Source organism: Triticum urartu, chromosome 7A (assembly GCF_056163025.1).
Source record: "Triticum urartu cultivar PI428250 chromosome 7A, HENAU_Tu73, whole genome shotgun sequence".
Taxonomy (NCBI): domain Eukaryota; kingdom Viridiplantae; phylum Streptophyta; class Magnoliopsida; order Poales; family Poaceae; genus Triticum; species Triticum urartu.
Window position 1 is genome coordinate 325,992,938 of NC_141879.1, and position 27,878 is coordinate 326,020,815.

At 46.0% G+C, this 27,878-nt stretch overlaps 2 protein-coding genes and 1 pseudogene across 2 annotated transcripts; 1 reads left to right on the forward strand and 2 right to left on the reverse strand.

Moving 5' to 3' along the window:
* Nucleotides 1-1,529: 1,529 nt before the first annotated feature.
* On the forward strand, nucleotides 1,530-5,047 carry LOC125520891 (uncharacterized). Its single transcript, XM_048685932.2, has 6 exons — nucleotides 1,530-1,682; nucleotides 1,773-1,813; nucleotides 2,821-2,984; nucleotides 3,586-3,691; nucleotides 3,783-3,952; nucleotides 4,345-5,047. The coding sequence occupies exons 1-6, from the start codon at nucleotides 1,630-1,632 to the stop codon at nucleotides 4,861-4,863; spliced, it is 1,053 nt and encodes a 350-aa protein (XP_048541889.1). The 5' UTR covers nucleotides 1,530-1,629; the 3' UTR covers nucleotides 4,864-5,047.
* A 974-nt stretch (nucleotides 5,048-6,021) lies between these two features.
* Nucleotides 6,022-6,588, reverse strand: LOC147959496 (uncharacterized). Its single transcript, XM_087532689.1, has one exon. It carries the CDS (start codon nucleotides 6,586-6,588, stop codon nucleotides 6,022-6,024), a length of 567 nt encoding a protein of 188 aa, XP_087388815.1.
* A 1,603-nt stretch (nucleotides 6,589-8,191) lies between these two features.
* On the reverse strand, nucleotides 8,192-11,080 carry LOC147959497 (uncharacterized; annotated as a pseudogene).
* Nucleotides 11,081-27,878: the final 16,798 nt, after the last annotated feature.

Here is a 27,878-nt window from a genome sequence, read left to right on the forward strand (position 1 = left end):
GTTATGGGCAGATGGGAATTTGTTAACGTCCGGTTGTAGAAAACCTGAAGTTGACCTTAATTAAAATGAATCAACAACGTGTGTTACCGTGATGGTCTCTTTCCGGCGGAGTCCGGGAAGTGAACACGGTGTTGGAGTTATGCTTGACGTAGGTTGTTTAGGATCACTTCTTGATCATACTTTCTCGATCGTGCTTTGCCTTCTCTTCTCGCTCTCTTTTACGTATGTTAGCCACCATATATGCTAGTTGCTTGCTGCAGCTCCACCTCATACCTTTTACCTTACCCATAAGTTTAAATAGTCTTGATCGCGAGGGTGTGAGATTGCTGAGTCCCTGTGGCTCACAGATACTTCCAAAACCAGCTTGCAGGTGCCGATGAGACCGTACAGATGACGCAACCAAGCTCAAGAGGAGCTCGATGAAGATCTTGTCCTTTATGTTGATTCGTTCTAGTTGATCAGTAGTGGAGCCCAGTTGGGGTCGATCGGGGACCTATGTCGTGTTTGGGGTTCTTCTTTTATTTTGGTTCCGTAGTCGGACCTTGATTGTATTGGGATGTTGTAATGCTTTATTCATATAATTGCGTGAAGTGGCGAGTGTAAGCCAACTATGTTTCTCTTTCTCTTATGTATTACATGAGTTGTGTGAAGATTACCTCACTTGCGACATTACTTTCAATGCGGTTATGCCTCTAAGTCGTGCTTCGACACGTGGGAGATATAGCCGCATCGAGAACATTACAAACAGCGAGCGAAGGCACCACCTAATGGGTTTGTTAAAATCCATGTCAACACGGGCGTGTGGAAGGGAAGAGGTGGATTGGCAACAACAGTTTGCCGGGATAGAGAAGGAAAAATCTTGGGCAGTGCGCCACTTGTTATTGCTGGGATTGATGACCCTACGGTCCTTAAAGCCATAACATGCAGGGAGGGATTAGCTGTAGCTGAAGATCTCAATGTCCAGAATGTTATCATCTCATGTGACTCAAAGCAAGTCTTCTCAAATATTCTTATTGATAGTTGTGAAGACATAGTTAGTGAGATTAAACTCAAGTCAGCTCAGTTTCATTGTAAATTTATTTTTAAGAGTCATGCTGTCAATATTGAACACATAGTTTACCCAAATTCTCGCTTACGCTAGGTTTGAAGGACCACGTTTGCAGTGGCAGAGTTTACCCCATAAAATTGGGCGGGTTGAATGGGCCAAACTGTAACGAATTGTTAACAGGTGACATTCTATGACCCATGAGCTGGCTATAATGATGTGAAAAAAAAACTTCAAAGCTGGGCGGGCCATGGCCCATCCGGCCTTGCCTAAACTGCACGGATGCCGACTCGGCTTCTTTACCGTACTGCCGGCCCCCGTGTCAGTGGGCTGACGGCACGTCAGAGAAGCTGCGTCTCAGGGGTGCACGTTTGGTTTGACCAATCTCATGACTTAACTTATATCCCACGGACTGTGGACTTTGATGAATAAAGTGCCCCTACAAAAGTTGCTAAAAAAATATATACGTTGCTCAAAAAAAGTGCCCCTAAAAAAGAAAATGAAAACCGATCAGATAATCGACCGAGCGGACGCGCGATCCGAACCCCCAGGACGGACCTTCACCCTTTCTCGCCAGCGCTGCCATGGGGAAGTCGGAGGCGAGACCCAAGGGCTATGGCGGCAGCGGAAGCCCCGGGTAAGAGAATCCCTGCCCCCTCTCCTCTCGAGCTGTCGAGCTATCTTGATTTGGCTGCCTGATTTGTTTGGGTTTGGTTTTGGGTTCCAGGAAGATCTTCGTCGGAGGGCTCCCGCGCGACACCACACTAGGTAACTCGCTTTGGTTCCTTCCTGTTATGTTGTTGGTATGTGATGCTTGTGGCGCCTTGTGTTGGATGTGGTCACCCAGATCTCGATTCAGTCGTATCGTGTAGAGATCGGTATTTACTGGACTAGATTTCTACGGTTTAATGCGTTTGTATGTTTGTTTAACTAGATTGTGTAGGCATATTCTATTTTTTTCATGTATACGCTTATTTTTGTTGCACTGATTAATGCGAGTGAGACGCCGAGTTAGTCGAGCGAGACACCGAGTTAGTGTGCGGACTTTGTAGCATGTAAATTTTGACAAGACGGTACTATGTTTGCTGCCCCCTTTGATCTTCAAAATAAATTCTATCAACGGCCACATAAATCTGCTTAGTATTGTAGTTTTTTGTGTGGTTTTATTCGGAACTGTTGTCAACCCGTGGCATGCATATCACGTGGCTATTTGTGTTTTGTAGTATTGAAGCAAAACATCTGTTTATTCATGACATTATTCGACGTATTAAATTACTTTACTAAGTTATTTTCACGACCAAGGAGATGCTGTTTGTGCACAATGTGGGTTGCAATTGATCCATGGGAATTAATGCCTACAGAGGAGCATGAACGGACTAGCACTGTTTGAGTCAATTATGTTTGGTTCTTTACCAATCATCTGATTGATATAGATACTACCCCAGTTAATCTCTCCGCTCCAAAATGCTTGAAGTTCTAGGTTTGTCCTCTTAAGTCAAACATCTTTAAGCTTGACCAAGCCTATAGAAAATATACTAACATCTAGAACATCAAATTAGTGTCATTAGATTCATCATAAAATGTATTTTCATTCTATATACAGCTGATGTTGTAGATGTTAAAATATTTTTCTATAGACCTTGTCAAACTCAAAGATGTTTGACTTAGGACAAACCTAAAACTTCATGTGTTTTGGAATGGAGGGAATCCCTGAGTAATATATTCTCTTGAGTTATATTTTAGTACTAATTTGTATATGTAATTTTCAATGACAGCCACATTTCAGAAGCATTTTGGCAACTATGGGGAGATTGTTGATTCGGTGATAATGAAAAATAAGCAGACATCTCAGCCAAGGGGTTTTGGCTTTATTACATATTCTGACCCTGCTATTGTTGATAAAGTGATGGAGGACACCCATGTCATCAATGGAAAGCAAGTAGGTTTTGTGTTCTAAATACACCACCTAGGAGTGCAGCTTCACAATTGCTAAACTGTTTATTGTACTTTATAAAGATAAGCACTTCTAGCTTTACTGTTAATGCCTACGCCTTGTGCATGTGACTTCCATATGCTCACTATAGATGGCCTGCTTAAATACTCATCCATGTTAACTTACTGATTATAAAATCTTGATCTTCTGATATATCTATTTTACTTATTGATTTGATGCTTGCTTCATTTTCAATTATAATCATTCATCAAGCACTTCAAATGCTAACAGGGTTTTAGTTGCACCTATGTCAGTCTGTTTCTCTGTGTTCTTTAATTTATGGTGTTTCTGGTTCAGTTTGATATCAACTGTGTGAATCCAGTTGCTCATTTTTTTAAGTTGGTCTATGCAAATATGCTTTGATTAAAGTTCTATTTTGCCATTTTTAGGTTCTTGTTAGCTCTATTGTTGTTGTATATATAAAAAAACTCCTGTTCTCTTCTATGTAGATTGGCACTCGAGTACCATATGCCTAGTGTATAACTTCCCTGTTCCTACATGATTGTAATGGAAATTACTTAGTGGGCTTCCCTGTTTTTGTTTCCAGGTTGAGATAAAGAGAACCATTCCAAAAGATTATATGCAGTCCAACCCTAAGGATTTCAGAACTAAAAAGATATTTGTTGGTGGCCTTCCCCCTATACTGACAGAAGGTATTATACGTTATGGAATCATATTGTCTGCTTCCCATTCTTTTTTGCGAGTCTGCTTCCTTATACATCCATTCTATGTGTTTATTACTAGATAATTTCAAGGATTTCTTTGAAAAATATGGAGCTGTGGTTGAGCACCAGATTATGCATGATCATCAAACAAGACGCTCCCGAGGCTTTGGATTTGTTGTTTTTGAATCTGAGGAGGTTGTAGATGATTTGTTAGCAAATGGGAATATGATTGATCTTGCAGGTTCGAAGGTGAGTCTTGTGCATTTCATAACACAAATGCCACCATTTGTTAGCCCCTCCACTGTAATACTTTACAGGTTGAAACGTGTAAAGAAGTTTCACTTCAAATTAATGTCTGCCAAAAGAAATTTCATTCTTTTGTACTCCCTCTGTTCACAAATATAAGATGTTTTGGATATTTCAATATGGACTACATGCGGACCGAAATGAGTGAACCCCACTAAGACGTGTCTATATACGTCCAATTCTGAAAAAAGTTAGAACATCTTATATTTGTGAACGAGGGAGTACATGTCAACAACTGTGTTAGTGTCATGGACCATCATGCTTTACAGATCATTGGTAGCGAGGACCTATAGGTTTGTATTTGTCAGTACTTAGGTCAGTTGCTTTGTTTGTAGGTGGAGATCAAGAAAGCAGAACCAAAGAAATCCTCAAATCTGCCAACATCAACTGGTAGTGATTCTAGATCAGCATATGGTAGGGATTCTAGGGACCATCCTTCTGGGGATGACCGTGGTGGACTGGCTGATGCTTATAGCAGCTACAACAGTGGTGGATTTGGTCCTTATAGGAACCATGGAGGTTTTGTTGGTGGTCACGGCGGGGTACGTCACTACCATGAGCGATACAGTCATTACTATCCAGGATTAGGAGGCTATGAAGGCATGTCTTCCTTTGGTTATCCTAGCCGTTTTGGGCCATATGGAGGAGGCTTTGATGGACCCTATGCTGGAGGGAACTTGCGTGGCTACAGGCGGGGTGGTGATGAGAGCTTTGGTGGCCCTGGTAGTTCTAGCTTTTGTGGCGCCATGTATGCTGGGGCATATGATCCTGCACTAGGTGTTTATGCACCTGGCGGCACACCTGATATGATGAATAGGGGAAGTTTTGCCCCAGGACGATATCACCCATATTGATGATTGGAAAGTGTCCTTAAGGATTTAGCCCAGCATAACTATCCTCGACATCGTTGCTTTTGCAAGTTGTGATTTTAGCAATTACTAGCATACTAGAGAACCCTGTAATGGTAAACCCATGTTCTGTAAATGCTTGCTAGTTTGTCTGAACTTTAGCTTTTATTAGTTATTGTGTTGACGGTTTTGTTTGGGATGATATAGAACTATGGTACTTGTCGTAGCGTAACATCTGCATTGTAGATTATGTTTATAATAAACTAGCAAAAGAGCGGTGGAAATAAATCCTTGCACGTCCCTAGTGATCCAAGCGATCCATTCTCGTGCTTCTCTACCCAGCAAACTACAGTTGCCATGAACCAGGGTTGACCAAGTTTGGGCTGAGGAGTGCTGTCCGGCAATATCAGAAGGCTTCATGAAGATTATCCATCCTTGGGTTAATATATCAGCCTAATATTTCTGAGCATCGTCATCTAGTGAAACATAACCATATGCTAGCTGCATAAAAGTCTTTGCCCAAAAGGATAATCCTAGAATTTCGTCTGTCTTCTGGATTTGGAGTGCATCTCATTACATAGTTTTTGAGACGTTACAGAGGGAGTATTTCAAAACTTATATAGATTTGAACCAAATGACTTTGTCTATTCACAAGCTTATGTTTTTCTACAGAAATCATCTACCACACTAGTTGTTGGATAGGAAGGGTTAGCCACGGGGTATATAGAAAATCAGTTTTTAGCCTGGTTTTAACAAAACCCGTTTTACAATGTTGTTTATCAAGAACGAGTGTATGGAAAACTGTGTTTGGGTTAGGAAAGTAATAAATTGGCGTTGTATAATTCTTTGTTTGGATAGCATATCACGGTGGCCTCTTCCTACTTTTGTCCGCTCAGCCGCCATTGATGAACCTTCTGTAACAACCCTGCCGGATCGAAGCAAGAGGGAAAGGGGATCGGGAGAAATCAGATGAGCTTGAGGGAGAAGAAAGAGCAGGTGAGAGCTGGAAGAAGAAGATCGATTGAGGATTCAGAAATATTCTTTTCCAACGATGCCCTCACTCGGTGGTCACGCACACATACATATAGTTTGGCTGCTCATGGCCCCACTCGCCATATACACACTGCCTACCCATGGACTAGTCCGCTGTCACTGCCCGTGGCCCTAGTCTTCCTCTTCTTCGTCTTGCACCGTGGGTGCTTCATTGTCCGCCTTCCTCTCTGGAGGGAAGGGCGTGACATTTTCCCCCGCTTGAGGTGGAGCTCCCCCTTCGAGATCCATGTTTAGGAATTTTTGTTGCAACACATGGTAGTTCTCCCAGGTCGCACTCGCTGGTGACAAGGTACGCCAATGTACCAGGACCTGTGGGATGGCGGCATTCCCTTTCTTGACCAGGCGGCGCTCCAGAATAGCGTGCGACACCAGGTCACCGATGGTGAGGTCCGGTGGCGCTGGTAGCTGATTGAAGATTGGCGAGTAGTCCGCTGTGTACGGCTTCAGCTGCGAAACATGAAAAACCGGGTGAATTTTGCTTTCCTGTGGCAGATCCAACTTGTAGGCGAGCGATCCAATGCGGCTGAGGATTGTGTATGGTCCGAAGAATTTGTAGGCGAGCTTCGGACATGGCCTGTTGACCATCGATGACTGGACGTAGGGCAGTAACTTGAGCAGCACTTGGTCGCCCATGCTGAACTCCCGCTCTGTGCGCTTGCGATCAGCTTGGTGCTTCATGTGATGCTGGGCGCGCTATAGGTGGTCTTTGAGCATGTCAGTGAAATGCTGATGCTCTGCGGGCAGGTCCTGTAGTGATTCTGGAGTCTGAACATTGAACAGATTGGGCAGAGCTCCAAAATTGGGGTCAACGCCATATAGAGCTTTGAACGGCGTACAACCAATTGCACTGTGGTAGCTGGAGTTGTACCAAAACTCCGCCATAGGTAGCCACTTCTTCCAGCGGTGCGGCGTGTCGTGGACGGCGCAACGCAGGTAGTGCTCAAGGCACTGGTTGACGCGCTCGCTCTGGCCATCCGTCTGTGGGTGATACGCCGTGGTATACAGCAGTTTAGTTCCAACCAGTGCAAACAATTCCCTCCAAAAAGCGCTTGTAAAGATCTTGTCGCGGTCCGAGACAATGGATTCTAGAACTCCATGTAGTCTGACAATGTTATCAAGGAATGCCCGCGCCACCTGAGGAGCTGTGAACGGGTGATGCAGCGCGGTAAAGTGGGAATACTTTGTTAGGCGATCAACCACCACTAGGATCACATCAGCACCATCCGAGCGTGGTAAGCCTTCTATGAAATCCATCGTCACCTCTCCCCAAGCTCGAGCAGGTATTGGTAATGGTTGGAGAGTGCCGGATGGGTGGGCATGCTCATGCTTTGCTTGTTGACAAACAGTGCATTGCTTCACAAACTCCTCCACTTGCACTTTCATCCCTGGCCAGTAAAACAAATTCTTCAGGCGCAAGTACGTCGGGCGTATGCCAGAATGCCCCCCAACTGTTGTGGTGTAAAGTTCACTGATTAGTTTGGTCTGCAAAGCTGCATTATCACCAATCCATAAGCGGCCTTTATACTTGATCATGCCTCTGTCCAATTCGTGTCCGTGATCGTCTGGACTGTGGACAGCCAATGCTCGCAATAGGTCAGTAGCTTTAGCATCAGTTTGATATGAGTTCCGTACCTCTTGAATCCAGGATGGTTGACATGTGGATGTGACTGTGATGGTAAGCAGATGGCCAATCCGGGACAACGAGTCCGCTGCAGTGTTGTCCACGCCACGTCTGAACTTGAACTGAAACTGTAAGCCACCCAACTTAGCCATGGCTTTGCGCTGAAGATCGGAGCCGAGTTGCCGTTGCCCTAATGTGCATAAGCTCTTGTGATCCATCATGATTGTAAATGGACCACGTTGTAAGTATGGCCGCCAGCGATCAATGGCCATCATAACTGCAAGGAACTCTTTCTCATAAACTGACAGTTTGAGATTGTTGACCCCTAGCGCACGACTCAGAAAGGCAATAGGGTGGCCCTGCTGGGACAAAACTGCACCAATGCCGGTTGCACATGCATCGGTCTTGACTGTGAACGGTAGAGAAAAATCTGGGAGGGCTAGCACTGGTGTTGTTGTCATGGCTTCCTTTAGTTTCTGAAATGCTGCAGTTGCTGCCTCTGACCACAGAAAACCCTTCTTGCTAAGGAGTGTTGTCAGTGGCTTAGTGATGATGCTGTAGTTCCTAACAAATTTTCGATAATACCCGGTTAAGCCCAAGAATGCACGCAGCTCCGTTTGGGACGATGGCTGCGACCACTTCATAATGGCGTCAGTCTTCTCTGGCTCCGTGGCGACCCCAGCTGCTGAGATCACATGCCCCAAATAATTGATGGAGGACCGGGCAAAAGAGCACTTTGAAAGCTTCACATACAGTTTGTGCTCGCGTAGCGTTTCTAACACTTGGCGCAGGTGCTGCAAATGCTCATCAAAGGAAGGGCTGTACGTCAGGATGTCGTCAAGGAATGTGATGACATACTTCCGTGTCACTGGAGCAAATACTGAATTCATGAGGCATTGAAACGTTGGTGGTCCATTGGTCACCCCGAATGGCATCACACGAAACTGGAAATGGCCGTGATGAGTTTAAAAAGCCGTTTTCTCTTCATCCTCTGGTCGCATTCTAATCTGATGATACCCGGCACGTAAATCCAACTTCGAGAAGAAGCGAGCTCCTGACAATTCGTCGAGCAATTCATCAATGATCGGCAGCGGAAACTTGTTTTTGATCGTGATGCCATTGAGGCGACGATAATCGATGCAAAACCGCAAGTGTCATCTTTCTTCTTCACCAAAAGAACAGGAGCAGCAAAGGGGCTGATGCTCGTGGTGATCAAGTCAGCTTTCAGCATCTCTGCAACCTGACGTTCTATCTCATCCTTTTGCAAAGGGGAATAACGATAGGGGCGTACATTGGGAGGAGAAGCCCCTGGCTCCAAATGAATAGCATGATTGAAAACTCGATGCGGAGGAAGGGAGTTGGGTTCCTGGAAGACATATGCAAATTCAGTCAGAAGAGCTTGCAAGGGTAGTGGAAGTTGCTCCGGTGGTAGCTGAGCAGATTCAGCAGACTGGATGACTGCGAGCGCCCAAACTTCATTATCCTGAATCCATTTGTATAACTGATCAACCCTGATTTCAGTTAGAGAGGGTTCCCCTGGTGCACGTACACCTTGTAACTGAATGTTTGTCATGCCGTAGCGGAACTCCATCGTTTTCAGACCCCAGTGACAATTCATGGGACTGAATCGCGCGAGCCAGTCGACACCCAAAACTGCATCGTAGGCCCCCAACTCGAGCAGCCTCATGTCTGTTGAGAAAGTGTGTCCTTGACACCACCATTTCAATTGCGAAACTTGTTGAGTGGATTGTAGAGTGTCGCCATTAGCGACACGAACTGTTACTGACTCTGTTTCTTGCACAGTGCACCCAGCGCGCGCGGCAAATGCTGCGTTGACAAAAGTATGGGTGCTGCCGGAGTCCACCAATAGTAACATCACCTGGTTGCCAACGAGAGCCCGGAGACGCATGGTGCCCGCGGATTCTGTACCAGCTACTGCATGAACAGAGATTTGACAACAGGCTGCCGGCTCGTCCAAATCATCATCCAACAGCTCCAGCGCACGGATTGCATCGTCAGATAGAAGCTCACCATGGTCACCCACTTCGATGGTTAGAAGTTGTCCCACCTTATTACACTTGTGTTCCCGTGAGTACTTGTCGCCGCATTTGAAACAAAGGCCATTTGCGCGGCGAAATTCCCTGAGCTGACGCTCGCGGCCAAAATCATCTGGTCCCGCTTGGCCCCGTCGTTGCATGGCTGAACTGGCCCGGCGGCGACTACTGGTACTGGAAGTTGTGGTAGTGGCCGTGCATACACTGGTGGGCGCCCCCGCGGCCTGCTATGCTCTGCTTCCTCCTCCTGAATCCGGGCAAGAGCTGCTGCCTGAGAGACACTGGTGGGCGTGTGTTGGTGCACGCCCGTGCGAACCTCGTCACGAAGGCCTATGATGAACTGGGACACGAAGAACTTCTGGTTGAGTGAGGGATCCATGGCGATCAAGTGGTACATGATGGCCTCAAAAGCATGCCGTTACTCTGTTACGGTGTCCGTGTGCTTGAGATGATGAAGACGATGCAGCAGGGCGTCAAACTCATCCTAACCAAACTCTGCCTGAACTGCAGCAGTGAACGCGTACCAGTCGCCATGGACACGCTTGTGGGCTTGGCACCAGAGCGCGGCATGCCCCTCCATGTACAACACCGCGGTGGATGCCGTCGAGCACGACGCGGCCAGACACGCCGCCGCTTCCGTGGCCTGCGTCCGCTTGACCGCATCCAGGCCGTCGCCGAACTCGGTCACCTGAGTGCTCAAGTGCTGAACCTCTGTCGACAGCGACTAAAATTTGGTCAACAACTCCTCCAGTGTCTTCTGGATCCCCTCCATGGCCTGGAGCACAAACTTAGTCTGTGCGGACGGAGTGGATGACGACGCCGTCGCTGCCGCCCCAAATCAAACCTACCTCGCTCAGGATTTTGCGTCGGATCGCCGGAGCAATCCAACACCTTTCGCGGTGGATGTTACGGCCGGATCGAGGGATTGAGGCGCGGCGGCGGATCGTAACCAGTCTCTGATACCAAGTTGTAACAACCCTGCCGGATCGAAGCAAGAGGGAAAGGGGATCGGGAGAAATCAGATGAGCTTGAGGGAGAAGAAAGAGCAGGTGAGAGCTGGAAGAAGAAGATCGATTGAGGATTCAAAAATATTCTTTTCCAACGATGCCCCCACTCGATGGTCACGCACACATACATATAGTTTGGCTGCTCATGGCCCCACTTGCCATACACACACTGCCTACCCATGGACTAGTTCGCTGTCACTGCCCGTGGGCCCTAGTCTTCCTCTTCTCCGTCTCGCACCGTGGGTGCCTCACTGTCCGCCTTCCTCTCTGGAGGGAAGGGCGTGACACCTTCCAAGCTTTAGCCATGTCTCGATTCGTCGCTGTTGCTCGCCTCCACCCACAAGGATCCCGTCCGCCGAAGGCGTCGGGCCCTTCCCTTGATCGCCGAGGTTGTCGCCCCAGCTTAGAATACGACGCTGGCTGCTGCTCATCTTCCATGGCCAACAGGACTTTGCGTGCGGCCGCCGACAAGGCATTTCCATGGTCATCGTTCCTGCAAATACTCTATCCCGGGCTGTTGCAGTTTGTTGCCGCCAAAGTTCTCCGGCGTCGTGGTGTCATGCGTTCCGTTGCGACAGTCAACCACACGGCTGCGGCGATGCCAGGGCTAGACGATGAGCGGCGAAGACCCATTTTTTTAAATGGTTTGCGCGAAAACGTCTCGGAGCCGTTTTCCCAAAAAACACAAAATCTGGGAATTACCATAACCAAGTTTTCCTTATCCAAGAATTAGTTAGATCAGCCAAACAAAGTTTTTGTTAGTTAGACGCTGAAACACGTTTATAGCTGACTACTTTCTTCGTTTCTAAATATTTGTCTTTCTAGAGATTTCAATAAGTAACTACATACGAAGCAAAATGAGTGTTGTTACATTTTAAAATATGTTTATATACATCCGTATGTAATAGTCCAAATAAAACTCGCACTACGTGTAAGCCGGATGATGGTTACGATTTTTAAGCCGCCTCCTAAGCCATGTGTAGGATTAAGGCCAACCGTCAGATTATTGTGCTATCTGGCATATGGGTCGTGTGAACGCAAACTGGCCCACACAAATATTTCTTTCACGCGCACACAATCGCTTTCAGCCGGAACCGCATATACGTTAACGTCAAACAGGCGGCCAGTCAGGATTATGCCATTGGTCAACCAAGAAAAGGATTATTCCCTCCGTCCGTGAATAAGTGTATTTCTACATTTTGTTTTAAGTCAAAGTTTTAAATTTTTGATCAACTTTATAAAAAATAATAGTACTTCCTCCGGTCCTTTTTACTCTGCATATTAGATTTGTTTGAAGTCAATCTCATCCAACTTTGACCAAGTTTATACAAAAAATTATTAACATTCACATAACAACACATTTATTATTAGATCCATCTCGGAATATATTTTCATATTATATTTATTAGATGTTATAAATGTTAATATTTTTTAATATAAATTTGGTCAAACTTAGCAAACTTTGACTTCAGACAAAGCTAATGTGAGGAGTAAAAAGGACCGGAGGGAGTAACATATATGACATAAAACTGGTATATCACGAAAATACATTTCACAATGAATCTAGTGATACTATTTTAGTGCCATAAATGCTTCTACTTTTCCTGATAAAGTTGGTTAAAGTTTTAAAACTTTAACTTAGGACCAAAGCTAGATGTACACTTATTCGTGCACCTACACGTTTTTTGACATCAGCGGCTCATTGATAATATCAAAAGCACAAATTTGTTTATACCTTTTGCAGCTTCGGTGAGCATTGCAACAACAACGCTCGACCATTGTAGCGCGATACATCTTCGATTTGCAACAACGATGACAGAGTTTTTCAGCGGCCTGGCCGGCCTTTGCAGTCCGACCCTTGCAGCCTTGCCTACCAGGGCTTTGCGGTAGCGGTGTCCGGCCCTTACAATTTTCCGCGCATGACTTTGTCAGGGGGAAGAGTAAAATGCATTAATGATCATTAAACTTGTCTCGCTAACTCACTTTGACCATTGTATTTAAGAATATGATCAATACGGTTATTATATACGCCGTTTGATGATTGTGTGGTCATTACGGTCATTTGATAATTATGTGGTCACTGTCTCAATGTATGCCTTTGTATTTTGTCTAGTTGACTGGTCAAACAATCCAGTGACTTTGTCAGCTCATGCTCTTTCTCTCCACGCCCCACTGTCAGTGGGTGAACGAAATAGAAATTAAAATAATGCGGGTGGGGCTAATGGAGCCTGGGACCTCACGGTGCAAATCACCTGCATTTACCAATTAAAACGCACACTCGTTCGTTTTTAAAGCATAAAACGATCTCTTTTATATACTATGATGACGTACAGTACAGTAGCACACAAACATGTATACATGGACGCACACAAAACACAATAGCACAGTTTCCTAAAAAAACAATAGCACACGCGCACGCACTAATAAACTCACGCTGCCACACACACGACCGCTCTCCTCCAGCTCAGGTGATGCATGCGCATCACGGTGTCCTGCTCATGGCGCCGCGGCGAGCACGTCACCTACACCAACTGTGTCCGGCATTACTACTCCCGGCGCTTGGCCAGCAGTCTCGGCCGACATCGAGCATGTGTCCAATTGGCTCAACGCGAACATCATACTCATGCTTGCGCACCTCATTTGCCCTCATTGGGCCTGTGCATCGACCGGTGGCTGGTAGGGAAGCGGATCCTCTAACATTCTGAAGGGATGTCATGTAAGCTACAGTAACCGTGACATCCTTTCTTCGCATTCATATGGTTAAGCCAAAAATGATTATAATTAATTTGCAAATTACAAATGTATTGTATACACTTACAAAAATTACATATAAACAAAATTATGGTGCAATAAATTTTTTTAAAAATTTTTTTGTACATGCTACAGTAAATCCACATAGTGATTGCTACAGTGTTTCATTGTAGCTCGTGACATCTCTTTTTCGTTTTACATACGCATGTCTGTAGTTTCGTGACATTCCTTCAGGATGGCAGAGGATCCACTTCCGGCTGGTAGCGGGGCCGACATGCCACACATGCAGGCAGACGCCGTTTTCTGAGCTCGGGCACGTCCGGTCCAGCGCCGAAAAGTTGTGGCGCCAATGGGCTTACTGGCGTATCTCTCCGCCGGCGAGCAGTATAGCCGAGCGACGACTGGCTCCACAGTAGCCACAGCTCCACACACGATAGGATGATGTGCCTCAGGGTCGGGCTCACGTATGTCATCCATCATGATCCCCTATATCATGGCGTCAGTCTATATATAACCTTGCTAGAGAGGATATTATGGGTAGCTATGTACCGTGAGCGACCGGTCATTGTGCTCCCTACGCACCAGTGTGTGCTCGATCCATCCATTCTTTGTATGCATGTATGCATGCCCAACCCGCAATCCGTCAATCAAAAGTAGTGGCGGAGCCAGAACTTTCCTAGAGCCTGGGCAAGTTTGAGCCTTAGAGTGAAACGAAAAATCGGGTTTTGGAAGTACAACATATAAATTGGCACCAAATTTTCGAACCACAAATTCTATTTTGTATGTTGGATTCAGGAGGATACCCACAATTTTTTTCCTCTTTCCTAGAACATGCTCAATTCTTATTTCACGGCAGAGCCAAATCTCTTCTGTTTCGGTTACACTCTTCACATTTGGAGTGCCTAGTTTATTAACCCCAAACCTCCTCATCTCTGAATTATATGATATAAATTTTGAAATAACATCAACTATTTAGAACAAATCTTTAAAGAAAAGACTATGATCATGAAGGATCGTCACCAATGACCAATTACCCACACCCTCACCATAAAATTTAAGCCCTAACAAGTCTCTCAATCTTAAAATTAGTTAGCAATCTCATCTAATTATGAAGGAAGGGATAAGCAGACTATGATGCAAGCCGTTTGTGACGCCCGGGTAATTAAGCTACAGTGACCCTCTGCTAATGATGCCACGTCACCTCGTTTATAGTTGCTAATCTCGAGTTAGTTCGAAACCGATTCAAATTCAAATTCAAAAAAATAGGCAAACAATAAAAGTTTTCAAATATTAAAACTAAAATGTTCGGAGTTAACCAAATATTGCATAGATAATTATGGGGGGAAAACCACACATGCATAAAATGTTTAAATAATATGAGATGGGTAAAACAGCAGCAAAACAATTATTTTAAATGCTTTTAAATACTAAACAAATGTTAATCTAGTTTATATAATCACCAAACTTTTTGGAGTAGGTGGCCTATATTGTTATGCTAATTTAGGAGTAGGGATTATATTTTTGTAAAATTGTTTTGCTAACTAAAATAAATAAAATAGAAAAGGGAAAAATAATAATAAGAAAAAAAACAAAAGAAATTAAAAGCCCCCCTCACTGGGCCTCGGCCCAGCTGGCCATCCAACTAGGCCGGCTCACCTAACCCTTGCTTAACCCAGCTGCCAGCCGGCCCAACCGGCCATTTCCCCACTCCCCATAACCCCCACTCCCCCCGATCAAACCCTAGCCCACCCCCACTCACCCACTCCCCCTCTCAACGATCCCCACGTCTCTCTCCCCTTCCCTGATCCAGATTGGGATCGAGGGGGACGAACCTCCCCACGGCGCCCCGACCCCGTCGACCTTCCCAGCCGCCTCGACGCCGCGCGGAACGCCTCCGCCACAGCCACCTCGCCGTCTCCCTCGTCCTCGCGCCCCGTCCCCTCTCCCTCGACGGCGCCGCTCGCTGCGCTAATCACGACCGCGCCCTCGACGCCGCATGGTCGCCGCCGCCCCGCCGGACTGCGTCATCTCCGCCCCGCCGTCGCCGGACCACCCCAAGCCACCTCGAGCCCACTGCCCCGAACCCTACTTCCACCATGAGCCGCGCCCCTTCTCTCCTTTCCCTGTCCCCGCGTCGTGTCCGACCTCCCCGCGCCGCCCTCTGCAGCGCTGCGTCGCCCGCTCCACCGCGTGTGCGCCCACAGGCTCCCTCTCGTGCGCACGCCCACGCTCGTGCTCACCGCCGCGGCCGCGCTCACCGCGGCCCTGCTACGCCCCGCCCGCGGTTGCCGTGGACCGCGCACGCCCGCGCCGTCCCGCCGCTCCCTTGCTCTCATCGGCGTCCCGCTCACGCACGCGCGCCCTCGCCCTTCGCCTTGCCCCTGCCTCGCCCGCCGTGGACAACGGCCCCGCCATCCCGCTCGCCGCCTCACTCATGCGCCGTCCGACGGCGACCACCATGATCTCCTGCCGTTGGCCGCGCCCCCCTCCATTCTGCGGTGGCCGGTGGCCTCGCTGGAGGCCGCGCCCGGCCGCGGAGCCCGAGCCCCCTGGTGCCGTGCGTGCCCAGATCCGGCCTCCTCGGGCGCCCGCCCGTTAACCCTCGCCCACTTCGCCCGGTTGCCCCCTGGGCCTATGACAGTGGGGCCCGCCCCCAGAACGTTAAAAAAAGAGTATATAAAAATAAATAAAACAATAATTAAAATAAAAACAAATTTAATTAATTAATTAATTAACTAAATTAATTAAGTTAATTAACCTTAATTAATTAATCTAATTAACCTGTTAGCTTAATTAAACAGTAATTAGTTTAACTAAACCCTAATTAACCTAACAGAGTATGACAGGTGGGTCCCACTGGACCCACGCGTCAGTTTGACCCAGTCAACCCCTGTTGACTGCTGATGTCAGCATGACATCATGCTGATGTCATAAATCTATTTTTGAATTAATTAAATAATTAATTAAATTTCAGAAATTAATAAAATCTTTAGAAAATCATATCTTTTAATCCGTAACTCGGATTAAATTATTTTCAACATGAAAGTTGCTCAGAACGACGAGACGAACCCGGATACGCAGCCCGTTCGTCCGCCATGCATCCCTAGCATAGCAAACTCGCAACTTTCCCCCTTCGGCTCCTTTGCCCGAAAACGCGAAACACCGGGGATTCTTTCCCGGATGTTTCCCTCCTTCACCGGTATCACCTCAAACCGCGATAGGGCACCCCTAGCACCGCTACTTGTCATGTCATGCACCGCTATGCATCTGTTTGCTTCAATATTTATTGTTTCTCCCCCCTCTTCTCTCGCTAGACACCGAGACCGACGCCGCTGCTACCCAGTACGACTACGGAGTTGACGATCCCTCTCTCTTGCCAAAGCAACCAGGCAAGCCCCCCCCTTTGATCACCAGATATCGCCTACTCTTCTCTATACTGCTTGCATTAGAGTAGTGTAGCATGTTACTGTTTCCCGTTAATCCTATATTGATGCATAGCCTGTCCTTGCTACTACTGTTGTTACCTTTACCTGCAATCCTAATGCTTAGTATAGGATGCTAGTTTATCATCAGTGTCCCTACATTCTTGTCCGTCTGCCTTGCTATACTATCGGGCCGTGATCACTCGGGAGTTGATCACGGGTATATACTATATACTTTATACATGATACATGTGGTGACTAAAGACGGGTCGGCTTGAGGAGCACCCGCGAGTGGATCTTTGAGGCGGAGCGACAGGGCAGGTTCCGACCACCTAGGAGAGAGGTGGGCCTGGCCCTGGTCGACGTTCGCGGATACTTAACACGCTTAACGAGATCTGGGTATATGATCTGAGTTTGGCCATTTGGTCTATACGCACTAACCATCTACGCGGGAGTAGTTATGGGTATCCCGGCGTCGTGGTATCAGCCGAAGCCTTCGTGACGTCAGCGACTGAGTGGCGCGCGCCGGATTGGAACGTAAGCCTGCTCTTGTATTAAGGGGGCTAGTTCTGCTTCCGGCCGCGTACGCAAGGTGCAGGTGTGCTAAGGGCGATGGGCCCAGACCCCTGTGCGCTTAGGTTTAGACCGGCGTGCTGACCTCTCTGTTGGTCTAGGTGGGGCTACGACGTGTTGATCTTCCGAGGCCGGGCATGACCCAGGAAAGTGTGTCCGGCCAAATGGGATCGAGCGTGTTGGGGTATGTGGTGCACCCCTGCAGGGAAGTTAATCTATTCGAATAGCCGTGATCTTCGGTAACAGGACGACTTGGAGTTGTACCTTGACCTTATGACAACTAGAACCGGATACTTAATAAAACACACCCTTCCAAGTGCCAGATACAACCGGTGATCGCTCTCTCACAGGGCGACGAGGGGAGGATCATCGGTTAGGATTATGCTATACGATGCTACTTGGAGGTCTTCAGTCTACTCTCTTCTATATGCTGTAAGACGGAGGCTGCCAGAAGCGTAGTCTTCGAAAGGATTAGCTATCCCCCCTCTTATTCCGGCTTTCTGCAGTCCAGCCCACATATATTAGCCTTATTCCAGTTGATACCAATGCATACATATGTAGTGTAGCTCCTTGCTTGCGAGTACTTTGGATGAGTACTCACGGTTGCTTTCTCCCTCTTTTCCCCTATCCCTTCTACCTGGTTGTCGCAACCAGATGTTGGAGCCCAGGAGCCAGACGCCACCTTCGATGATGACTCCTACTACACCGGAGGTGCCTACTACTACGTGCTGCCCGCTGACGACGACCAGGAGTAGTTAGGAGGATCCCAGGCAGGAGGCCTGCGCCTCCTTCGATCTGTATCCCAGTTTGTGCTAGCCTTCTTAAGGCAAACTTGTTTAACTTATGTCTGTACTCAGATATTGTTGCTTCCGCTGACTCGTCTATGATCGAGCTCTTGTATTCGAGCCCTCGAGGCCCCTGGCTTGTAATATGATGCTTGTATGACTTATTTTATTTGTAGAGTTGTGTTGTGATATCTCCCCGTGAGTCCCTGATCTTGATCGTACACGTTTGCGTGTATGATTAGTGTACGATTGAATCGGGGCGTCACACCGTTCCACAGAATGTCGGACGGATCCGATATGGCTCCACCCCAGGCACACGCCCTCCAGCCTCCACTCGCGGTTGATCCGTCTCCATATCTCATATCGACCGATGATGCCGCTGCCTCGAACAGTAATAGCCGAATAGGTTGGGCCGTGGAGAGGTGGAGTGATCGATGGATCATGTCTCATTTCGATTAAACAAGTTGTGCTACACCTACGGGTAATTACGGGATGATGGGAGTTAGGGAGCAATTTGACAGTGTTTAATTGGACATTAATGGGGTGGCCGGCCCACCCTGAAATTCAGAGAAGGGGTTTGGTTAGTGTGGAAGCAAGTTTCGTCCTTTCTAAAATAAGTGATGTGCTTTTCGTTCAAATTTTAACTAAAACCACGACATTTCTTTTGGATAAGAGGAAGTAAAAAAGCTTACTTTTTTAGAGAGAGTAAAAAGCTTTTTTTTCGTCCGTTCTCAAATAAGTGTCGTGCTTTTAGTTCAAATTTGAGATAAAACCATTACACTTATTTTGGAATGGAGGGAGTAAAAAGCTTACTTTTTTAGAAAGAGTAAAAGGCTCATGTAGTTTTTTTAGATTAGAAAAAAAACTTATGTAGTTTTTTTAAAAGAAAAGCTTATGTAGGTTATTTTTAGGGGAAAGCTTATTTAGGTAGGTATAGCATTTTTCCGAGTGAACACAGCAACAAATGAGCCGAACAACATGTCTTAGATAGCCCATTACAGAAGGAAACGCACAGGTAAATCATGATTAGCCAATTAATCTATTAAATACTAGTCCAGCTACTACTAGTACATGCATGTCTCTAGTAGGCCTTCTCGTTTTATGAACTGAGCAAACGGAAGCCCATTCGGCCACTGCTGCCCAGGTAAACCACGGTGCGATAACAATTTTTCTGGTTGTGACATGGCCATCGCTAGCTTGCTTGCAGCTAGCGAGCCCGGGCAAATGCCCAGGCTAGCCGGGCGTTGGCTCCGCCACTGATCAAGAGCATACATGGTTGTGTGTGCGTCTCATGGAAGGCTAACTGTCATGGATACGTCGCCGCCTAGAGGCCTGGTCACCCGTACGTGCCGTACGCGTCAAGACTCGCCGTCCATGAGTTCACACAATACTCCAGCACAATCATAAGCGTGAGCAAAATAATGTAACTCGTTACATTGCTAACTGTTGGAAGAGAATGTTTTGATAATATAACTCAATGTATTGATCGGTGCATAACGCAAGTATATATAGGTGTACAAGGTGGGCCTCAACCTCAAGTCAACCATACAATGACTAGGACTATTGCACCGTCGGGACGTGAACTCCTCGACTTCTTGCATCTGGAAGAGTTGGTCACTTCTTAAGTGCAAGATCTTTGCTTGGCTGGCCGTTCAGCACCGCATTTGGACCTCGGACCGTTGTGCTAAGCATGGGCTTCAGGATAGTCACTTAGCTTGCTACACGTGCCTGCAGGATGAGGACAACGCTGAGCGCATTTTGATCCAGTGTGTGTACGCTAGGGAGGTTTGGCATGAGGGTCTCCAAGCCCTTAACCTGCCGATCACGAGGCCGACTGAGAACGACAATCTGCTGGATTGGTGGTTGGTAGCAAGAAAAGGGAGTGTCAAGGGTAACAGACAGGCTTTTGATACAGTTGTGATTGTGGTGGCTTGGGCCCTATGGAAGCAAAGGAATGCTCGGGTCTTCAATAGAAGAAGCCAACAGAGATCCCCGATTGAATTGGTAGACGCGGTTCTCTGCGAGCTGCATGATTGGATTGAGGCCGGAGTTGGAGGTGATAGGTTGTCTTGCTTTTTGAGAGAGTAGGCTTAGGATCTTAGGTGTGGGTTGTTTCGGGTGTTGCCTGAGAATGGATGGGTGCATCCATTCGTAAGGCATCTCTTGTAAATCATATTCTCTCTTTTATAAAATTTGTTGGGGAACGTAGTAATTTCAAAAATTTCCTACGCACACGCAAGATCATGGTGATGCATAGCAACGAGAGGGGAGAGTGTTGTCTACGTACCCTCGTAGACCGAAGCGGAAGCGTTGACATGACGTAGAGGAAGTAGTCGTACGTCTTCCCGATCCGACCGATCCAAGCACCGTTACTCTGGCACCTCCGAGTTCTTGGCACACGTTCAGCTCGATGACGATCCCCGGGCTCCGATCCAGCAAAGCTTCGGGGAGGAGTTCCGTCAGCACGACGGCGTGGTGACGATCTTGATGTATTACCGACGCAGGGCTTCGCCTAAGCACTACAACGATATGATCGAGGTGGAATATGGTGGCAGGGGGCACCGCACACGGCCAAGGAACGATCTCAATGATCAACTTGTGTGTCTAGAGGTGCCCCCTGCCTCCGTATATAAAGGAGCCAAGGGGGAGGGGTGCGGCCAGCTCTATGGAGGCGCAGGAGGAGTCCTACTCCTACCGGGAGTAGGACTCCCCCCCCCCCCAATCCTATTCCAAATAGGACTTCCAAGGGGGAAAGAGGGAGAGGGGTGGCCGGCCACCTCTCCTAGTCCTAATAGGACTAGGGGAGGGGGGAGGCGCGCAGCCCTTATGGGCAACCCTTTCACCTTTCCACTAAGGCCCACTAAGGCCCATATGATTCCCGGGGGGTTCCGGTAACCTCCCGGTAATCCGGTAAAATCCTGATTTCACCCGGAACACTTCCGATGTCCAAACATAGGCTTCCAATATATCAATCTTTATGTCTCGACCATTTCGAGACTCCTCGTCATGTCCGTGATCACATCCGGGACTCCGAACAACCTTCGGTACATCAAAATGCATAAACTCATAATAACTGTCATCGTAACATTAAGCGTGCGGACCCTACGGTTCGAGAACAATGTAGACATGACCGAGACACGTCTCCGGTCAATAACCAATAGCAGGACCTGGATGCCCATATTGGCTCCTACATATTCTACGAAGATCTTTATCGGTCAGACCGCATAACAACATACGTTGTTCCCTTTGTCATCGGTATGTTACTTGCCCGAGATTCGATCGTCGGTATCCAATACCTAGTTCAATCTCGTTACTGGCAAGTCTCTTTACTCGTTTCTTAATACATCATCCCGCAACTAACTCATTAGTTGCAATGCTTGCAAGGCTTATGTGATGTGCATTACCGAGAGGGCCCAAAGATACCTCTCCGACAATCAGAGTGACAAATTCTAATCTCGAAATACGCCAACCCAACATCTACCTTTGGAGACACCTGTAATGCTCCTTTATAATCACCCAGTTATGTTGTGACGTTTGGTAGCACCCAAAGTGTTCCTCCGGCAAACGGGAGTTGCATAATCTCATAGTCATAGGAACATGTATAAGTCATGAAGAAAGCAATAGCAACATACTAAACGATCGGGTGCTAAGCTAATGGAATGGGTCATGTCAATCAGATCATTCAACTAATGATGTGATCCCGTTAATCAAATAACAACTCTTTGTCCATGGTTAGGAAACATAACCATCTTTGATTAACGAGCTAGTCAAGTAGAGGCATACTAGTGACACTCTGTTTGTCTATGTATTCACACATGTATTATGTTTCCGGTTAATACAATTCTAGCATGAATAATAAACATTTATCATGAAATAAGGAAATAAATAATAACTTTATTATTGCCTCTAGGGCATATTTCCTTCAGTCTCCCACTTGCACTAGAGTCAATAATCTAGATCACATCACCATGTGATTAACATCGATAGTTCACATCATCATGTGATTAACACCCATAGTTCACATCGCCATGTGACCAACACCCAAAGGGTTTACTAGATTCAGTAATCTAGTTCACATCGCTATGTGATTAACACCCAAGGAGTACTAAGGTGTGATCATGTTTTGCTTGTGAGAGAATCTTAGTCAACGAGTCTGCCACATTCAGATCCGCATGTATTTTGCAAATTTCTATGTCAACAATGCTCTGCATGGAGCTACTCTATCTAATTGCTCCCACTTTCAATATGTATCTAGACCGAGACTTAGAGTCATCTAGATTAGTGTCAAAAACTTGCATCGGCGTAACCCTTTACGACGAACCTTTTTGTCACGTCCATAATCGAGAAACATATCCTTATTTCACTAAGGATAATTCTGACCGCTGTCCAGTGATCTACTCCTAGATCACTATTGTACTCCCTTGCCAAATCAGTGCATGGTATACAATAGATCTGGTACACAGCATGTCATACTTTATAGAACCTATGGCCAAGGCATAGGGAATGACTTTCATTCTCTTTCTATCTTCTGCCGTGGTCGGGCTTTGAGTCTTACTCAACTTCACACCTTGTAATACAGGCAAGAACTCTTTCTTTGACTGCTCCATTTTGAACTACTTCAAAATCTTGTCAAGGTATGTACTCATTGAAAAAACTTATCAAGCGTCTTGATCTATCTCTATAGATCTTGAAGCTCAATATGTAAGCAGCTTCACCGAAGTCTTTCTTTGAAAAACTCCTTTCAAACACTCCTTTTATGCTTTACAGAATAATTCTACATTATTTCCGATCAACAATATGTCATTCACATATACTTATCAGAAATGTTGTAGTGCTCCCACTCACTTTCTCGTAAATAAAGGCTTCACCGCAAGTCTGTATAAAACTATATGCTTTGATCAACTCATCAAAGCGTATATTCCAACTCCGAGATGCTTGCACCAGTTCATAGATGGATCGCTGGAGCTTGCATATTTTGTTAGCTCCCTTTGGATCGACAAAACCTTCCGGTTGCATCATATACAACTCTTCTTCCAGAAATCCATTCAGGAATGCAGTTTTGACATCCATCTGCCAAATTTCATAATCATAAAATGCGGCAATCGCTAACATGATTCGGACAGACTTAAGCATCGCTACAGGTGAGAAAGTCTCATCGTAGTCAACCCCTTGAACTTGTCGAAAACCTTTCTCGACAAGTCGAGCTTTGTAGACAGTAACATTACCGTCAGCGTCAGTCTTCTTCTTGAAGATCCATTTATTCTCAATTGCTTGCCAATCATCGGGCAAGTCAACCAAAGTCCATACTTTGTTCTCATACATGGATCCCATCTCAGATTTCATGGCTTCAAGCCACTTTGCGGAATCTGGGCTCACCATCGCTTCTTCATAGTTCGTAGGTTCATCATGATCTAGTAGCATGACTTCCAGAACAGGATTACCGTACCACTCTGGTGCGGATCTTACTCTGGTTGATCTACGAGGTTTAGTAGTATCTTGATCTGAAGTTTCATGATCATTATCATTAGCTTCCTCACTAACTGGTGTAGGTGTCACTGAAACAGTTTTCTGTGATGCACTACTTTCCAATAAGGGAGCAGGTACAGTTACTTCATCAAGTTCTACTTTCCTCCCACTCACTTCTTTCGAGAGAAACTCCTTCTCTAGAAAAACTCCGAATTTAGCAACAAAAGTCTTGCCTTCGGATTTGTGGTAGAAGGTGTACCCAATAGTCTCCTTTGGGTATCCTATGAAGACATATTTCTCCGATTTGGGTTCGAGCTTATCATGTTGAAACTTTTTCACATAAGCATCGCAGTCCCAAACTTTAAGAAATGACAGCTTAGGTTTCTTGCCAAACCATAGTTCATATGGTGTCGTCTCAACGGATTTAGATGGTGCCCTCTTTAACGTGAATGCAGCTGTCTCTAATGCATAACCCCAAAATGATAGTGGTAGATCGGTAAGAGACATCATAGATTGCACTATATCCAATAAAGTACGATTATGACGTTCGGACACACCATTATGCTGTGGTGTTCCATGTGGCATGAGTTTGTGAAACTATTCCACATTCTTTTAATTGAAGACCAAACTCGTAACTCAAATATTTTACCTCTGCGATCATATCGTAGAAACTTTTATTTTCTTGTCACGATGATTTTCCACTTCACTCTGAAATTCTTTGAACTGTTCAAATGTTTCAGACTTATGTTTCATCAAGTAGATATCCCCATATCTGCTTAAATCATCTGTGAAGGTCAGAAAATAATGATACCTGCTGCAAGCCTTAATATTCATCGGACCACATACATCAGTATGTATGATCTCCAACAAATCTGTTGCTTGCTTCATTGTTCCGGAGAACGGCGTTTTAGTCATCTTGCCCAAAAGGCATGGTTCGCAAGCATCAAGTGATTCATAATCAAGTGATTCCAAAATCCCATCAGCATGGAGTTTCTTCATGCGCTTTACACCAATATGACCTAAACGGCAGTGCTACAAATAAGTTGCACTATCATTATTAACTTTGCATCTTTTGGTTTCAATATTATGATTATGTGTATCACTACGATCGAGATCCAACGAACTATTTTCATTGGGTGTGTAACCATATAAGGTTTTATTCATGTAAACAGAACAACAATTTATTCTCTTACTTAAATGAATAACCGTATTACAATAAACATGATCAAATCATATTCATGCTCAACGCAAACACCAAATAACACTTATTCAGGTTCAACACTAATCCCGAAAGTATAGGGAGTGTGCGATGATGATCATATCAATCTTGGAACCACTTCCAACACACATAGTCACTTCACCCTTAACTAGTCTCTGTTTATTCTGCAACTCCCGTTTCGAGTTACTAATCTTAGCAACTGAACTAGTATCAAATACTGAGGGGTTGCTATAAACACTAGTAAAGTACACATCAATAACATGTATATCAAATATACTTATGTTCACTTTGCCATCCTTCTTATCTGCCAATCACTTGGGGTAGTTCCGCTTTCAGTGACCAGTCCCTTTGCAGTAGAAACACTTAGTCTCAGGCTTAGGACCAGACTTGGGCTTCTTCACTCGAGCAGCAACTTGCTTGCTGTTCTTCTTGAAGTTCCCCTTCTTCCCTCTGCCCTTTTCTTGAAACTAGTGGTCTTGTCTACCATCAACACTTGATGTTTTTCTCGATTTCTACCTTCGTCAATTTCCGCATTACGAAGAGCTTGGGAATCGTTTCCGTTATCCCTTGCATATCATAGTTCATCACGAAGTTCTACTAACTTGGTTATGGTGACTAGAGAATTCTTTCAATCACTATCTTATCTGGAAGATTAACTCCCACTTGATTCAAGCGATTGTAGTACTCAGACAATATGGGCACATGCTCACTAGTTGAGCGATTCTCCTCCATCTTTTAGCTATAGAACTTGTTGGAGACTTCTTATCTCTCAACTCGGGTATTTGCTTGAAGTATTAACTTCAACTCCTGGAACATCTCATATGCTCCATGACGTTCAAAACGTCTTTGAAGTCCCGATTCTAAGCCATTAAGCATGGTGCACTAAACTATCAAGTAGTCATCATATTGAGCTAGCCAAACGTTCATAACGTCTGCATCTGCTCCTGCAATAGGTCTGTCACCTAGCGGTGCATCAAGGACATAATTCTTCTGTGCAGCAATGAGGACAAACCTCAGATCACGGATCCAATCCGCATCTTTGCTACTAACATCTTTCAACACAATTTTCTCTAGGAACATATCAAAATAAGCATATGAAAGCAACAACCCGAGCTATTGATCTACAACATAGATATGCTAATACTACCAGGACTAAGTTCATGATAAATTAAAGTTCAATTAATCATATTACTTAAGAACTCCCACTTAGACAGACATCCCTCTAATCTTCTAAGTGATTACGTGATCCAAATCAACTAAACCATAACCGATCATCACGTGAGATGGAGTAGTTTTCAATGGTGAACATCGTTATGTTGATCATATCTACTATATGATTCACGCTCGACCTTTCGGTCTCCGTGTTCCGAGGCCATATCTGCATATGCTAGGCTCGTCAAGTTTAACCTGAGTATTCTGCGTGTGCAAAACTGGCTTGCACCCGTTGTAGATGGACGTAGAGCTTATCACACCCGATCATCACGTGGTGTCTGGGCACGACGAACTTTGGCAACGGTGCATACTCAGGGAGAACACTTCTTGATAATTTAGTGAGAGATCATCTTATAATGCTACCGTCAATCAAAGCAAGATAAGATGCATAAAAAGATAAACATCACATGCAATCAATATAAGTGATATGATATGGCCATCATCATCTTGTGCTTGTGATCTCCATCTCCGAAGTACTGTCATGATCTCTATCGTCACCGGCATGACACCATGATCTCCATCATCTTGATCTATATCAATGTGTCGTCACGTGGTCGTCTCGCCAACTATTGCTCTTGCAACTATTGCTATCGCATAGCGATAAAGTAAAGCAATTATTTGGCGCTTGCATCTTATGCAATAAAGAGACAACCATAAGGCTTTTGCCAGTTGCCGATAACTTCAACAAAACATGATCATCTCATATAACAACTTATATCTCATCACGTTTTGACCATATCACATCACAACATGCCCTGCAAAAACAAGTTAGACGTCCTCTACTTTGTTGTTGCACTTTTTACGTGGCTGCTACGGGCTTTAAGCAAGAACCAATCTTACCTACGCATCAAAACCACAACGATAGTTTGTCAAATAGACTCCGTTTTAACCTTCGCAAGGACCGGGCGTAGCCACACTCGGTTCAACTAAAGTTGGAGAAATTGTCACCCGCTAGCCACCTTTGTGCAAAGCACGTCAGGAGAGCCGGTCTCGCGTAAGCGTACGCGTAATGTCGGTCCAGGCTGCTTCATCCAACAATACCGCCGAACCAAAGTATGACATGCTGGTAGGCAGTATGACTTATATCGCCCACAACTCACTTGTGTTCTACTCGTGCATATAACATCAAACCATAAAACCTAGGCTCGGATGCCACTGTTGGGGAACGTAGTAATTTCAAAAATTTCCTATGCACACGCAAGATCATTGTGATGCATAGCAACGAGAGGGGAGAGTGTTGTCTACGTACCCTCATAGACCGAAGCGGAAGCGTTGACACGACGTAGAGGAAGTAGTCGTACGTCTTCCCGATCCGACCGATCCAAGCACCGTTACTCCGGCACCTCCGAGTTCTTGGCACACGTTCAGCTCGATGACGATCCCCGGGCTCCGATCCAGCAAAGCTTCGGGGAGGAGTTCCGTCAGCACGACGGCGTAGTGACGATCTTGATGTATTACCGACGCAGGGCTTCGCCTAAGCACTACAACGATATGATCGAGGTGGAATATGGTGGCAGGGGGCATCGCACACGGCTAAGGAACGATCTCAATGATCAACTTGTGTGTCTAGAGGTGCCCCCTGCCTCTGTATATAAAGGAGCCAAGGGGGAGGGGTGCGGCCAGCTCTATGGAGGCGCAGGAGGAGTCCTGCTCCTACCGGGAGTAGGACTCCCCCCCCCCAATCCTATTCCAAATAGGACTCCCAAGGGGGAAAGAGGGAGAGGGGTGGCCGGCCACCTCTCCTAGTCCTAATAGGACAAGGGGAGGGGGGAGGCGCGCAACCCTTATGGGCAACCCTTTCACCTTTCCACTAAGGCCCACTAAGGCCCATATGATTCCCGGGGGGTTCCGGTAACCT